At 44.6% G+C, this 16,020-nt stretch overlaps 1 protein-coding gene across 2 annotated transcripts in view; it reads right to left on the bottom strand.

Moving 5' to 3' along the window:
• Window positions 1-530: 530 nt before the first annotated feature.
• USP30 (ubiquitin specific peptidase 30) overlaps window positions 531-16,020 on the bottom strand; it is a 25,981-nt gene continuing 10,491 nt past the window's right edge. For both annotated transcript variants that reach the window (XM_066603852.1, XM_066603853.1), the window contains 6 exons: window positions 15,182-15,241; window positions 14,230-14,316; window positions 12,331-12,411; window positions 9,557-9,758; window positions 8,095-8,203; window positions 531-2,884 (listed from right to left, as the gene is read on the bottom strand). In XM_066603852.1, coding sequence (XP_066459949.1) covers window positions 2,626-2,884; window positions 8,095-8,203; window positions 9,557-9,758; window positions 12,331-12,411; window positions 14,230-14,316; window positions 15,182-15,241 — 798 coding nt within the window. In that variant the 3' untranslated portion in view covers window positions 531-2,625. The remainder of the gene's footprint in view (window positions 2,885-8,094; window positions 8,204-9,556; window positions 9,759-12,330; window positions 12,412-14,229; window positions 14,317-15,181; window positions 15,242-16,020) is intronic.

Raw genomic sequence — 16,020 nt, 5'->3', positions numbered from 1 at the left:
TTCATGCTCCATTTTTTTTTAAATCACTTTTATTGACGATCCGCGGGTATTTATCTACCCGCGGGTGGTCAATGCATCCCTATGGGATGCGGATCCGCGCGCGGGAGAAGAGTTAAAATCCGCTGCGGATTTTAATTCTTATTTTCCCCGTGGACATGAGGCCTTAATGTGCTGTTTTGTTTTTTTTCTCCGCACACAATATGTGGTTGCGTGAAAGAAAAAAAACAAAAAACAGCATGCCCTATTTTGTTGCCTATGGCGCATCAAAATAGGCCATTGAACTTAATCGACTAGCTAAGCCATGCAGTGAATATGCTGGAAACCTGTGTATTTGCAGAGCAAAGCAATAGGTCCCTCTGCAGTTTTTTTTGCATGCGTCAATGCGCAGCATCCGCCCATGTGAACAAGCCCTTACATAGAGAGCTGAAGTGCTATTCAATGTAGTGTTAATTACCATTAGTGTAAAAAAGAATCACTTATTTTAAAAATAAGCTAGATAGAAACCCGGCACTCATCCGAAGGTGACATTCTTCAACAAAACATCTTTATTACCATTGAAATTTACCATATTAAAACTATTCCAGCGAATAACAATTCATTTAGTACAATTTGTCCAGATAAGAATAAATATCTCTTATATACATCTATGTACATGAAATACAATTCATACATCAATAAAACCATCTTTTGTGGCACTTTTCAGAGGCCAAAACCACAAGCCTGGAAACTATTACCTGAATATATAAGCGCGGCGTACAGATTACAGAAGGGGCACGGCACGGCTGATTGGCAGGTTCAGGAAAATACTTCTCATCACTTAAAATTACAGGGTAATAAATCATCTGCCGCAAGGAGCAATGGAGCCAGGACCGGCAATTCTACATCTTCATTTCATATGCTGCACTTTTTTTTTACAAAGGACGCCAACCTTTAAAAGATGAAATTCTTCTGTGTACATGCTGAATGGTTGAAATGTAGCTTTTTATTATGGGAATGTCGCATAATCTGGATATGTCACCAAGAAAGCAAGTAAAGTTCTATCATAACTGTATACTGCAACATCTGAAGATTGCGCTAGTCATCTTGGACAGCTGAAAACAGGACTCAGAACCAGCAGATGAGAGGGGCATTAGGGACTATAACTGCCCCTCCGGTCCCAGGACGTTACCTGCAAGTGGTTTCTGCTGTTCTTCCCATCCGCCGGTTTCGGGTCCCTTTTTTCGGCTATCCAAAATAGCCCATGCAATCTTCAGATTTCCTAAGCCAACCAATGACTTATACCTGCTCTCAGATTAGCCAGAGCTGCTCACGTAATCAGCAATGGCCAATCGGAGAGCAGTGCAAAAGAGGACATTAGGTAGTTTGAAAATTGCTGCGAACATTTGACAGCTGAAAACGGGTCCAGAACTGGCAAATTGGAGGGCCAACAGAAAAACAACTGTAGGCAATAGAAATTGAAGGGTCACTTTAACCCTTTCCAGTCCAATGTCGGGCCTGCCCCGACATCATAATTTCCCTCCACAGCTCCGATGTCGGGGCAGGCCCGACACTGCAGTGCAGGAGTGGATCTGCACCCGATCGTCAGGCACATCGGGTGCAGATACACTCCTGCATTGGTCCTCATCGAGGACCCCCGAGGAGAAGGCAGAAAGGGTTTTTAACCCTTTCTGCCTTCTCCTTTACACATTACATAGCGCTCAATTAGCGCTATGCAATGCATAGATTCCGGCCGGCGATCATGTGACCGCCGGTGTTACCTGACCCCCGGCGGTCACATGAACACCGAGCCGGGAGCCTGCACCGTGGGGTGCCTGCTTACCTGACCGGCGTCTTGCGCATTCTCCTTCTGTCTCCCGGCTCGGCGATCATGTGACCGACAGGTGCCACCTGACCCCAGCGGTCACATGATCGCCGAGCCGGGAGGCAGAAGGAGAATGCGGAAGACGCCGGACAGGTAAGCAGGTCCCTCCCTGCACCCTCCTGAACTCTGTCAGTTCAGGAGGGGGCAGAGAAAATGTGTTTTTTCTCACCCATTCTCCCCAGCTCCAATTTATTTGGAGCTGGGGAGAATGGGTGAGAAAAAAATAAATGGATTGGAAAGGGTTAAAGCTGGTTTAAAATGGACCAATGATTGGTCATCTGAACGTTCGTTCCTGATTACTGCCCCATATAAACATTGCAGCAATCATCATTTGTCAGCAGCACATCTTCCTGTGTAAACAGGGAATAGGCTACACCAATAATGGAAACAAAACAGTCGCATGAATAAGTCATGAATGACCATTGGTCCTCAATTGTCCAGTGCTAAAGGTCCTTACATCAGCCCGATCATCATCATAGCGTCAATCTCAGCAATTTATCTGTCCATATATAAGGACCTTTACACAGCTGCCTGGGATACAGAACTCCACAATACGATCCAGCTGCAAGAAGTTGAAATCCGAGGCCCTTGTACAGGACCTCACTGCTTGGTACATGTTACACTCCAGTAAAGTTTCTTTCTTCCCCTTTAGTTTTTAACTGGAATCATGTTACATTCCCAAAGTTTAGGATACAAGATCAGATACATAATGTTGACAAGATCATATGAAATGCATGGATCCGTTTTTTAACACCGTGTCAGCATTATTCTTCTCGAGTCTCACTTTCTTGGTTGTGTGATTTGGAGCGGACACGCTCATAAAACAGCAGGTAAGCATTAGAGGAGAGGACCTCCTGTATGTTTGCTCTGCGCACAGAATCATCAGAGACCCACAACCACTGCTGACTTAAATGCTTTGGGGTCTTAGCTGCTGGAGGGGAACGCCGATAAGTAACAAAATGTCCCGAGTGCATATCCCCGTGATGAACAATGACTGCCATCAGACGGAAAAGATACGAAGAGCTGCACAAAAACAAAAAAGAGAAACACATCAACGTTCACCCTTACATGCAGATAGGCAATCATTGCAAAAATCTCCAGCAGTAGTCAAAGTTGAGTGACTTCAAGATAATAAATAAACAGTAAATTACAAAATGCAACTGTGTTTCAGATCTGCAGTAGTCTTGGGCTGGGTTCACACGGGGTGGATTTGCTGCGGAATTTCTGTGTGGCAAATCTGCCCGCAGCTCCTAATCCTGGGATTAGCCAGCCACGTGGACGAGATTTTGCAAAATCTCGTCCACACAGGGACAGTCAATCTGTCACGGCAAAGCCGGGCAGAACTGGCGATGCGACACAGAATAGACAGCCACAGCATGTAAATTTTTTTTTCCCATTACGGCCCCACTCCTCTCTATAGGAAGAGAAAGCAGGCGGCTAAACTGCTCCAAAACCCGTGGCGAAATGCCGCGGGTTTTAAAGCTGCAGGTCTCCTGCGGCTTTTCGGTGCAGCCCAGCCGTGGGATTTCCGTTTCGTGGGAACCCACCCTTAAGCTACTCTCATACATGCAGTCACAAAATGCCATGTCTGAAACTGCAGCGTTTTACCGCAATTTCACACGGTGTTTTCTAATGCATGTTACAGCATTTTTAACGCATCCCATCATTGTGATGGGTGATGAGGTGCGTTAAAACGCGCAAAAAAAAAGCACACAGTGCTAGAAAGTCATGGCGTTCGAAACTTTGCATTCCAGCGCTGGTCTGTGAGGCCCCATTGAAATCAATGGAAGCAGCGTTCCGAGGTAAGCGCGTTTGTAAAGGCCACGCTAATTGCGGCTAAAAGGCGGCTGTTTGGGAGCGGCCTTAGACATAATGAATCTCTAGAAGCAGTCCTGTTATCCAAAGGAGGTGATGCCTTCCCTTCTGCCCATGGACAGGCAAGGACATCTTCTTGGTCTGCTGGTGTAGGTACATTTTTCTCATGCCATGAAAGATCACTGCACAAAACCGGCAGTACCGTCATCATAATTGACTTAGAAATTAGATTTTTTTTTTGCACTCACCGTAGAATCTCTTTCTCGTCAGATTTATGGAGGGGGATTGGAGGGGCAAACACTCCAACAAGGACAATGGTCTCGGAGAATCATAAGTACCAAAGTGGTATTTTACGGTAAGTGCAAAAAAAGAAGGAAAAAAACAAAACAGTTTTTTCTTCTTGTCAGTGTCGTAGGGGGACACAGCTGAAGAACGTTGGATGTTCTAAAGTAGCCCCTGTGGAACCGGGCGGTGGGGGAGGTGGTGAAATTAGTTAAGAAATCATGCAGTCAGTTATGTGGCCATCTGCAAAATGTGCCAGTGGATGTAAATGTGTGAACTTTGTAAAAGTGTGTAGAAGCCCACTGGGTGGCCCTGCAGATTTGAAGAGCGGAAGCACCGTTGTTTGCTGCCTAAGGGGTGAAGTCACACGAACGTATATCGACTCTGTTTTTACGCCGAGCCGATATACGTTGTCCTCGTGTGCAGGGGGTGGGGGGGGGTGGGGGGAGGATGGAAGAGCCAGGAGCAGGAACTGAGCTCCCGGCCCCCTCTCTGCCTCCTCTCCGCCCCTCTGCACTATTTGCAATGGGGAAAGGTGGGACGGGGCGGGGCTAATTACTGTCACTTAGCCCCGCCCCGCCTCTTCCCATTACAAATAGTGCAGAGGGGCAGAGAGGAGGCAGAGAGAGGGCTCGGAGCTCAGTTCCTGCTCCTGGCTCTTCCATCCTTCCCCCCCCCCCCCTGCACACGAGGACAACGTATATCGGCTCGGCGTAAAAGCCGAGCCGATATACGTTCGCGTGGCTTCACCCTAAGAGGCGCTCACAGCTGGAGTAGAATGTGCAATAACACAGTAGGGAGGTTCCTTGCTCTTTGCACAGTATGCCTCCACCACGGATTACCTGATTCAATGTGCAATTACAACTTTGGAAGCCGCAAGGTCCATTCTCTGACCATCCAAAATCACTAAAAGGGAGTTGGAGCTCCTGAAGGTAGGAGTTTGAGACAAGCAAAATTCACAGAACAAGCTAAATGCAACTTATGTAGAGGACGTGCCTCTAGGTGAGACTCTGAAGGACAGTAGAACAATGTCCTTATTGATGTGGATACCAACTTCGGCAGGAAAGCGGGCACAGGATGGAGGACGACCTTGTCCTGATGTAGTATGGTAAAGGGAGACTTGGCCAACACAGCTGCCAGTTTGGAGACCTGGTTAATTGAGGTGACAGCCTCCAAAAATGGCACCTTGCGCCAGGATGCGACACGACATGTTGCGCAGAGGCTCAAAGGGATGTGACTGAAAAGCATCTGCAAATGAGGAAAATGGAACAATACCTCCACAGCGCCACCTATAGCAATACCTAAAGTTAGTGCTAGACTCTTTATACAAGCCTTGCAACAATGACCAGGAATTGAAAGCAAAGTCAGAGCCCATAAACAGACAGCTGTTTCAGGGTGCTTGCCCTTCATCAGTGTACACTAGGAGTCTGACTTTGCTAGTGAGAGGCCTGGGATTGGGGGGGGGGGGCGGGGGTGTCAGAAACACTATCTTTTCTCCTTAGGGACAGCACCTAGACGGTGAGGTTATTTGCATATTACCCAGAGGAGCATGAATGGCCTTTTAACTCTTCTCACTCACTCACCGTCTAGGTGCTCTCCCTAAGGAGAAAAAAATAGCGTTTCTGAAGAGCATCTAGACCAGATTAATATCCCAATGTGGAACTGGAGAACGGGAGGCGAGGGCAGCCGAGGCCGGAGCTAAAAGCCTGGTATCATCCAGGGGGGCCCCACAACAGATATTTTCCTGCCTAGCTGATTTGTTGTGCAATATCTGCCAGTTGTTCTGGGGTTGTTGTTTTTTTTTTACTCGTTTTATTGAGAAATAAGACGACATATTAAACTATATTACTCAGTGACAAACCTGAGTATAACATGGTTCAAGTATACAACTCAGTTACAATTAGTTAAGACAGTTGACACTGTGTAACATAACATATATGATGGGGTATCTTGTTGAATCCAGATTATAAATCACCATACCTATGAAGAACTATATGGTACCTGGGAGGGTCGAAGAACTCATTTGGTCCACCAATTGCTGAAATGCGTTTAGAGTGCTTTGGGGTTTAGTAAGACGCTTGGCAGAGAGATTTCATACTTAAGTCAAGATATCCCCAAATTCCTTGCGAGAGAGAGACCCTTTAGGAGAACATTTTGGATACGTGAAATAAACTGCCCCTGTAGACGTTTCTGGGTCTGGATCTTTTACCTGAAAGATATCTTTCATGATGACTATTAAGCCAAGCCATCGACTATAAAGGATAGCTTGGACGAATGTTCCTCGTCCAGATCTGAATCTGGACGGAGATTTGGACACCTACTCTTCAGAGCGGAAGCAGTCTATGGAAAAATCTCAGAGCACATCCCGTGGGTGGAGGGGGGCTGGAGAGTAGACGAAGCTTGCGACTCAGAGGACTGTCGTGAGTGAGATGCCTTAGAATGCTTTCTGGATTTTCCACGGGAGTGGTCATTGGTATGGAGTAGTCATCTCCATCAGACATGTGCAGCAGTGGAAGATGGAAAGGCTCGTTTAGCATATCAATGATTGTTTTGGACACTTCAGTAAGGTCCAGGACAGCCAATGACAGAAAGTGTACCCATTCCATTCCAGTGGCCGACTGTTTTGCGGCAGGGGACAGACAACTAGATGGATTGCTGGTAGTGAAACGCGTGGCTCTGGTCCGTCTAGAGCCTTTTTCCCTAGGGTCAAACATGGTGTGACTGTGATAGGCCTGCTACTAGAGGTGCTGCAGAGAGGGCAGAGATAAGAGGAGCTATCCACCAAGCAGAGCTTATCCCATCCGGTACAGGTGGCCCAGTAAGGCCGAGTGGAGACCACATGTGCGGTACCACAGGTCACAGCAGTGAACAGGGATGGAGACTGAGGCTGGGAAGGAAGGAGAAACAACCTGGAGGCAGACTCTGTTCAGAGAGAGCGTGGGAATAAATAGGAATGCAGGAAAAAGGCGCCCAAGGCCCTGATTGGAAGTGAAGTCCCTCCCCAGTCCTGGGCAAACATAATAGGCTGAGATGGTGTCTTTATATCCATTGCCTGCTCAAAGTCCCCTGATTAGCCACAAGGCGCCTGCTTGCCCCTCCCTTGCGGAGTGGCAGCACTAAGCCTCAAACAACAGCCTGGATTAATACATGACACTTCAAGGCATTGTTCCCTCTTCAATTACTCCTGAGTACAGCCCAAGCCGCAGATGGGCATCATAGAAGACCCGACCGATGCTGTTAGCAGGAGCTAGAAGTGTTAACTCCATGCTGTAGACCCTCCTCGATGGGGTAACAGGGGGAGTCTAGTGCCAGCCCTGTATTGCCAGTCCAGAAAAGGAAACATGAGTTGAAGAACAGCAAAGGAAGAGGTCTGCCTCCTACAGACACCAAGTTAAAACTGATTAGCTTGGTACCTGCAGTTGCAGTATATCTGGCAGGAGGAGCTAACATTATTTTACTTAGTGTCTGCATCCTAGAAGCAGCAGCTATACCCAATGGTCTTCAGCTGTGTCCCCCAATGACAGTTTGAAGTTATTCTGTTATTCTGCAACTGATGTAATAGAAATCTGGTCTTCATGCACTGACTTCCTGATTAGTATGTGATGGGCTTGTGCTTATACACAGCAGCCAATCAAAAGGAGGCAGAGCAGGATTTTAAACCAATGTTAAGAGGGGCGTTTCTCATACACTGTAGTCACAACCCTGATCTAATGAGATTGATGGGATATTCCACGGTTTTACAAGTTAGTCCTACTTCTAGCAGTTTTGCTGCAGGAAGCAGGCAGCTCCATACATTGTGCAGTGGCCCTGGTTGGTACTACCGGTATAGACCGGGTTCAATTGAAGTGAATGGGACTCAGTCTGCAGTATCAACCTGGGCCACTGACAATGTACGTAGCAGTCTGCTTTCTGCAGCAAAATAGCTAGAATTGGGCCAACCCCTTTAAGCTGAAAAACAGCTTAAAAAGGAAGACAATTTGAGGAGAATAAACTGTAGGTAATCATCCCTTGTAGGTAGTGACTTGCATATATTTTCTGAACTCCTGAAGTTGCTTTAAGGAAAGGTAAATGTGCTTATACCTGCAAGATACTGCCAAGAAACATTATTTGTAACTCTATATCAAAGAATCACTTACGTGCACTCAGGGCTGGAAGACTTGAAATTTGTGTAAGGAGATGACAGTAAGGATGAGGAATAGGTTCCATTCAGTAGCTGTACCTTGGAATTGTGAGGCCCTTCAGAAGCTGAAATAACAAAGATAAAAGAGAGTAATACGCATTATTGCTGAGCAAAATGTGCTAACATGTTACTCAGGTAAAATACAAAGTAACTGATATCTAGAGATCATAGTATATACATGGAGCGGACTTCAAAACAAAAAACACAACCTTTACAGATACTCCATCGCATAAATAAAGCTCTGTGTTAAGGATTTCCGTGATTTTCATTGTTGTGCTCCTATGACAGATCCCACACATTACAGACACAAATGCTGCCCGACAGACACCATTCACTGTAATGGGGTCAGTCAGGTTTCCATTATACCAAAGTAGTGCAGCATGCTGGTTGCATACGCAGATGTAATCAGAGCCCATGCCCGTTGCAAGGGTACTACAATGGTGGATTGACTAGTTGACACAGCACCCCTGGGAATTATTCAGACACTATACGAAGTTGTCACTTTTTAACTACCAAAAGCGAGCACCCTGTATACCTTTATTTCCTGACCTTACATAGGGATGCTGTGCAATAAAGAATGAATAAAGCAGAGTGATTAACTACATGATTTATACCGACTCCATACACAAGCAGATATCTCATAATTGGCGAACCTCGACTTAAATCCAATGTTTGCTGATAATGCACCAAAAGTCTATTCCTTCCATATTCTTCTAATAGAAGGGTATGTAAGACAATTCTATATCAAGAGGGTGGGGAGAAACTGAAGGCTGCTCCACTTGGAAGATTCTTCAATAGGTCTCCGAATATTTGATAAATAAAACCTTTATTAAGGCCCAATGTCCACGGGCAGATTTCATTTGCGGAATCTGTGGAAGATCCACAATTCAAAATGCCCACAGGGAAGCATTGGCATCCACAAATGAATTTAAGCATGCAGATTTGATTTGCGGACCGTTTGGTGTGGAAAACAAATCGCTGCGCGCTCCATTTCGGTGTGGGTTCCACGTGGATGGGCTCAATAGAAGTCAATGGGTACGGATGATCCGCAGTGCATCTGCAAACACAATTGCGTATACACTGCAGATTTGAAGGATAATATCAATTAGGGAGGTGGGGTTGCGGATTTTTTTTCCACGCGGATGATCCGCAGTGTATCCGCACAGAAAAACCATTGGATCCGCAGGTCTACTGCTGCGGAAATCAGCATGCGGAATCCAATCCGCCCGTGGACAAGAGGCCTTATGCAGAACATCAAAACATTTCAAGACAGGACCAGCCTTTTCTTCAAGACACCATGGATGAAGCCTTGGCCATTATTACTACTTCATATATAACTGGGTTCCTTTTTTTTTTCTTAGATATTTTCAATTTTATGATAGTCACAAAATATAGGGTAAGAATATCTAGATATTCACCTGCTGATCCATCAGTTGTCGCATGCACTGTCCCAGCCTCAGTAGTGCACTGGCGCTGGCAGCATACATTTCCATTGAGTCGATACTTATACCTATCCAAGGCCAGGAATTCACTAAACTGGACGTGTTCATTACGTTTCAGAGGGCTACCCTGATTGGACCAGCTCAGGCGCTGCAAGTGGATGCACAAACACTGAGGAAGCTATTGAAAAAAAAAAAACATGACAATGTCAAATGACAAGTTCTTCAACAGTAAAAAGTTTTACTTACAATGCCCCTGTTCCATATGGCAAGATATTCTGTGAACTGAACACATATTGCTCAGAATTTGCTTAATCAGTTGACCAGGCGTCAATAATCAAATGCATTTCCTTACAGCAATCTTCCAGCTCCAGAAAAAAAAAAAAAGTGATGACCCGTCCTCAGGTCAGCTTATCTATAGCAGTTTGACAGGGATATTGTGCCCAAGACGCCTGCCAATCAGCTGTTCACCAGGCCAGTGTAACGGTGCATGGAGGAGGGAGCAGAGAGTTCTGCATAATGTGTAGTGACCCAGCATCGTAGTGCAAGCATTGAAGTGAATGGGAGTTGTGCCTGCAATACCACGACAGGCCACAGCACAATGTACAGAGCCATCTGCTTCCTACTCCACACACCATGACAGGAACCTGGTAAACAGATGATCATGGGGGGGGGTTCTGTAACGTGGACCACCACCAATCAGCTATCGATGACCTATCCTGAGAATACGTTATCAATTTTTAAACCTTTTTAAAAAGTGGAACTCAAAATTTTCATAGTTACTAAAATGGAGCTACTAGGAACATCGCATGAGTTTTTTCACACTGGAGCATCAAATTAAAGTTTCCAAGGAAGAATGCACTATAAATCTTAATGCCACAATCATTAACAAACTGGCTGCATATGTAGGTGCCCAGTACAGGAAGCTGCCAAAATGATGCCTCCTTCTCCATCACCCCTCAGTGCTCTGCAGCCATTGGCTGAAGTTGCAGCACAGACTTCCTACTCCGCACTCCATCATACTATACATACACTTGTAAGAAAAGTGAACCCTTTGGAAATATTGCGGTCTGACAGTTATAGACAAACTAATAAGCACACAAATATTTGCAAGTGTTCGTGTCTTTTAGGCCGCCTGTCTACGGGCGTTTTTGAATTGCGTTTCCAGCGGCGATATTCCGTCCGCGGGGAACGCAATGCACGCTTTTTAGAGATGAGCGTACGTACTCGTTTCGAGTAATTACTCGATCAAGCACCGCGATTTTCGAGTACTTCAGTACTCGGGTGAAAAGATTCGGAGGGCGCCGGGGGGAGGCGTAGCGGCGCGGGGGAAGCCCTCTCTCTCTCCCCCCCACTCACCCACGGCGCCCCCCGAATCTTTTCGCCCGTACGAAAATCGCGGTACTCGGGCGAAAAAGGGGCGTGGCCGAGTACGCTCGCTCATCTGTAACGCTTTTCCATAGCGTTGCTATGGAAAGCGCAGCCCCCCTGTCCACGAGCGGAGAATCACTGCGATTCACTCCTGAAAAGCTGTCTGAATCAAAGCATCCCACTAACCAATCTTTATTTAGAAAAAATAAATAAATAAACCTTGTTATTTGTATAGCGCCAACTTATTCTGCAGCTCTTTCAGGTAATTTATTTATTAGCCCCCACCAAGCTGGGTACTCATTTTACTGACTTAGGAAGGATGGAAGGCAGAGTCAACCTTGAGCTGGCTGCCTGACCCATGCGGATATTGAACTTTCAACCTTCAGGTCGTGAGCGAGAGCCTAGGACTGCATTTCTGCTGCCTTAGCACTCTGCGCCACATGGGTCTCTATATTTGTTAATAACCAGGGGTTTGCATGATTATATTTTAGAAGCAAAGCACATGTGAAATCCACACATCCAATTACATCTTCAGATTTGAAACCCTTCTCGGAGAAGCCATTAGCACACGGTATCACTTACTTTTTTCCCCAGAGCACTGTGGAGGTTTTCTCAATATGCGCAATAAAAAGACATGAACAGTACAACGGTTTGTGCTTTCCTAGTTTGTCTAGAATTGTGACCTGGCTAACAATCAAACCAATTTGTATTAGCAATTGATGCAAAAATCCAGATCATTCCAAAGTGTTCACTTACTTTTCTTGCAACTCTAATACCCAGGAGCTTTCTGCTCGGTTTTAGCCTTTTCCTCCTGCACTTTGGACTAGAAAGCAGGGGAATTTTCTGGAAGGAAGCTCTTTTATGGTTATGTTCAGAGCACAGAGCAGGAAGCTCGGTGGGTGCAATTTAGTGAATAGCTGAATCACATGAGTCATATTGAAGAAAATGCATCATTTTGGCAACCTCTTCTGTACAGCCCAGTAACACGCAGCCATCTCATTGCTTGAGGCGTTAAGGAACTAAATCATACAGAGCGTCATGGCAACTTGCATCTGGAGAACCACAGTAGTAATGACTTTAATTTAAATGACCCCAAGGTATGAAAATATGTTGAAAGTGTCATTTTTAAATTCTTATCTTTCCTAAGGTTTCCCAGAAAACGGAACCTCATATGAAAATACGTCATCTTGAAAACAGAAACATTAACTTGAACACAGATACAGTCACACTAGGATTTTTTTCCCCCTAAATTTGACAAATGGCCCATACCTGATAAACTTTTCCTTTGGTATCCTCGGAATATATCAAGGCACACTGGGGTTCTTTTTTTGTCTCTACAGTAATTGGGGGGTATTTTTTGATTACGCTCCTCAACAACTCACCTTTCCCAGCTTCAACTGTTTAACAAATGTGGTTTTCAGGTCTTCCACCAATTGTCTATTTGGTCTTTCCTCAGCTTCAATCTGGAATAATCATAAAAACAAGACAGTTATTATGGACATTTTGTGAGATGCCATTATTAAAGTTAATATATCATTTAAATATATTTATTAATGACCTGGTAGAAGGATTGCACAGTAAAATAGCAATATTTGCAGATGATACAAAATTCCACAAAGTAATTAACACAAGAGGTTGTGTTGTGCGATACAATGCGGTTGCAAATAGATCTGGATACGTTGGGGGATTGGGTAGAAAAGCGGCAAATGAGACTTAACTCTAATAATTGTAAGGTTATACACATGGGCAGAGAAAATACATGTCACCATTACACACTAGATGTAAAACACCGACATGGAAAAGGACTTGGGGATTTTAGTTAACTGTAAGCTTAACTGGAGCAACCAGTGTCAGGCAGCTGCTGCCAAGGCAAATAGGATCATGGATTACAAGTCACTGGTCAGACCACACATGGAATATTGTGGACAGTTTTTGGCACTGGTACGCAAGAAGGGCATATCAAAGCTTGAGCAGGTACAAAGGGGGCAACTAATATAATAAACGGAATGTGCACAGTATAACACCCACAGAGGTTATGAAAATTGTGGTTATTCACTATTGGAAGAGAAAAAACAAACAAAAAAAAAAAAAAAAAGACGGCTGAGGGGAGACCTAATAGCTCTGTTTAGATATATCAGGGGACAATACAGAGATCTCTCCCATCATCTATTTATACCCAGGACTGTGACTGTATCAAGAGGGCGCCCTCTGCGTCTAGAGGAAAGAAGGTTTCTGCACCAGCATAGAAGGGGGTTCTTTACAGTAAGAGCAGTGAGACTGGAAGTCTTTGTCTGAGGATGTGGGGATGACGAATTCGATAAGCGAGTTTAAAGGGGCCTTGACTTCTTTCTTGAGCATCATACTACATGTAGTCTCTAATTACTTCAGAAGGGTTGTGTATCCAGGGATTATTCCGATTGTCAGACTGAGGGCGCGGTCACACGAGCATAGGCGTATTTACGTTCGCACGTGCACAGCGTTTAATCGCCGGAAAGAACGTTTTTCGTCAATCATGACCAGAGCTAGAAAGCGTATTATCGTTTGTTCCTACTTTGCAAACTATCTTTTCGGCCATCAAATATGCGTTGGCGCGTATTTCGGTCGCGTATGTTCCGTCTTTTTTTCGGGTTGCCGTTTTTACGCGCCGTAAAATCGCCCGTGCGAACGAATACATTGGAAACCAACGCCTCAGATGGTCACGTTTATACGATTGGGCGCAAAAACGCGCCGTTTATGCGCTCGTGTGAACGCACCCTGAGTCAGGAAGGATTTTTCTTTTCCTTAAATAAGGAAAATTGGCTTCTACCTCATTGAGGTTTTTTTTGCCTTCCTCTGGATCAACATTGGGGGAAGGGGGGGGGTTGCTGAACTGGGTGGACATGTGCCTTTTTTCAGCCTAGCATACCAGGTTACTACTAGGCGACTAATGTCCACTATTAACTGTAATAAAGGGGCAAGGGGCAAGCTAATTGTAATTGTACTTATACAGACAGTATTGAGCTAGTGTATAAATTTGCTTTCAGTGAGCTTCATTTAATTGCGTTTGCAGTTAACTTATGACAATGTAAGGGGAAGCAGCCAGGCGCCCTGCCGGTATGGTAGGTACGCCACCGTGTGCTCACTGGAAACAGGGATTCGTGTAAGTGGATACAATCCGTGCTTCAGAATATGTCAAAACTACATAGATACCAGGAAATAAAATGCTGCAAAATATTAGTGTCGGTTTCTACATATTGTACAATGACACACAGATCTTCAGTATGGCAGCAGGCAGGACTTACTTTGGTACAGGTTTCACAGACAACATCCTTAACGCTCTCTGTGGAGATGAAATGCTGCAGGCAGTTATCAAGGGTCATTGGACGGCCCTGGCGGGACAAAGACATTGCACATATTTAGGTTCTAAAGTAAAAGTCCACAGACCTGTACAGGATTTGAGCACAAAAGGCCGCTCACTGACATCTTGGGTTTTATAGCATATTGCCAGGTGCAAGACCCTCTATACCAACACGCAAACTTTCCTATATGGGTCCCCAGAGCCTGGAAATCAGCTTTAAGATTTTGTGGTATATATCGGGTCTTATACGATTCAGGACTTCTCTGTTTGTTACTCCCGCCGTTCAGGGCATACGCAGCAGCTTTCGCCAGCACCACAGCTCAAACTCATCAATCCTCCTATCGGCTTTTTTCGCAGTCCAGCTTTCACATCCATACATGGCTATGGGGAATACGGTGGTTTGTACTATCCTGCGTTTAGTTGCTATACTGATATCCCTACTTTTCCAGATTTTATCCATGTTTAGCATTGTGCTTCGCCCCAATGCTATCCTGCGTGGGATTGTCATCTGCTAGACGTTAGTGACAATTTAACACAATCTAAAGTCTAGCAGATGACAATCCAAGTATTCCAAAAATAGTGATTATAAGAAAAATTACAATGTACATGTAGTCCAAAGTTGAAGTTCTTTTTGACATGGCAGTAGGTATTATTGGAAGCCGTCTACTCTTTAAAGGACTGTCCATTTACTTTCCAACGAATACTGACCATCTGGAATATCTAATATTCTAGCAAATCAGCTTTACTGTCTAACTTTTTATCACAATTTGCAGGATTTTCCATTTATACATATAAGGCAGGACAGCAACTGGGGATTTTTTGTATCTAGGCATTACCGGAGAAATCTCATTGAAAATAATTGAATTTATAGCAGAGGTCTACCAGAGCATACATACCCAAGTGGCAGAAGGAATACTTAAAGACAGGCTGTCAAAGGTGTCATATCTCATTGGGCTCTAAATGAAAGATTAAAATAAAAATATATAAAAAAATTAGTTTTTCTGGGCTGATCAAACCATTAAATAACACATATGACTACAATCTCACTCAAACACAAAGTTTGCAAGATGGGAGGGAGTAAATCTTTAGGCTTCAAGATTCACTGTCACATAAAATCACGTCACTTGCTCACAATTTGCAATTAATTAGGTTGTAAATTTCTGCAATAGTTGCAAGTATCAAGACATCTTTTTTTTCCAAAAAGGGGTTAAAAAATAAATAAATAAAGGCTTAATGGGAACCGGTCACCAGATTATAGGTACATAACATGGAAATCTCACCCATGTAACGTGTGTCTCGTTTTCCAGTGCAGCGCCGTGAAGCAAGATGCAGACGCCTCAACATCATTGGCGACCTGCACGTGTGCCAGAAGAGGAGACAGGAGAGGCGCATGGCATCTATGTAAGATTTTAGTACTACAAGCACTGACATCAGCAGAAAGGGGGGGTTAGAGAGTGCATGAAGAGACCGGGTTTTACAAGGGATGATCTAACTCCGAGCTGCAATGGCGCAGCCCTTTTGTCTTGAGAAAGAGCATTTGAATATCAGGTGCGCTGCACCAAAGTAAAATTTTGGGGGGGGGGGGGGGTTTGACTAATCACTCCATTCTGCTTAAAACATGTTATGCTGCTGCTACACTGCTTTACACTGTGGAGCCATTTTATACACCTATATTCTGGCATCAGGTTTCATTTTCATGAGTTAGATTTGGTAATTGTCAGTTTGAAAATAATGA

The sequence above is a fragment of the Eleutherodactylus coqui genome, chromosome 5, assembly GCF_035609145.1.
Source record: "Eleutherodactylus coqui strain aEleCoq1 chromosome 5, aEleCoq1.hap1, whole genome shotgun sequence".
Taxonomy (NCBI): Eukaryota; Metazoa; Chordata; class Amphibia; order Anura; family Eleutherodactylidae; genus Eleutherodactylus; species Eleutherodactylus coqui.
The sequence above is the reverse complement of the archived record's forward strand: the minus strand, read 5'-3'. Positions and strand labels throughout refer to the sequence as shown.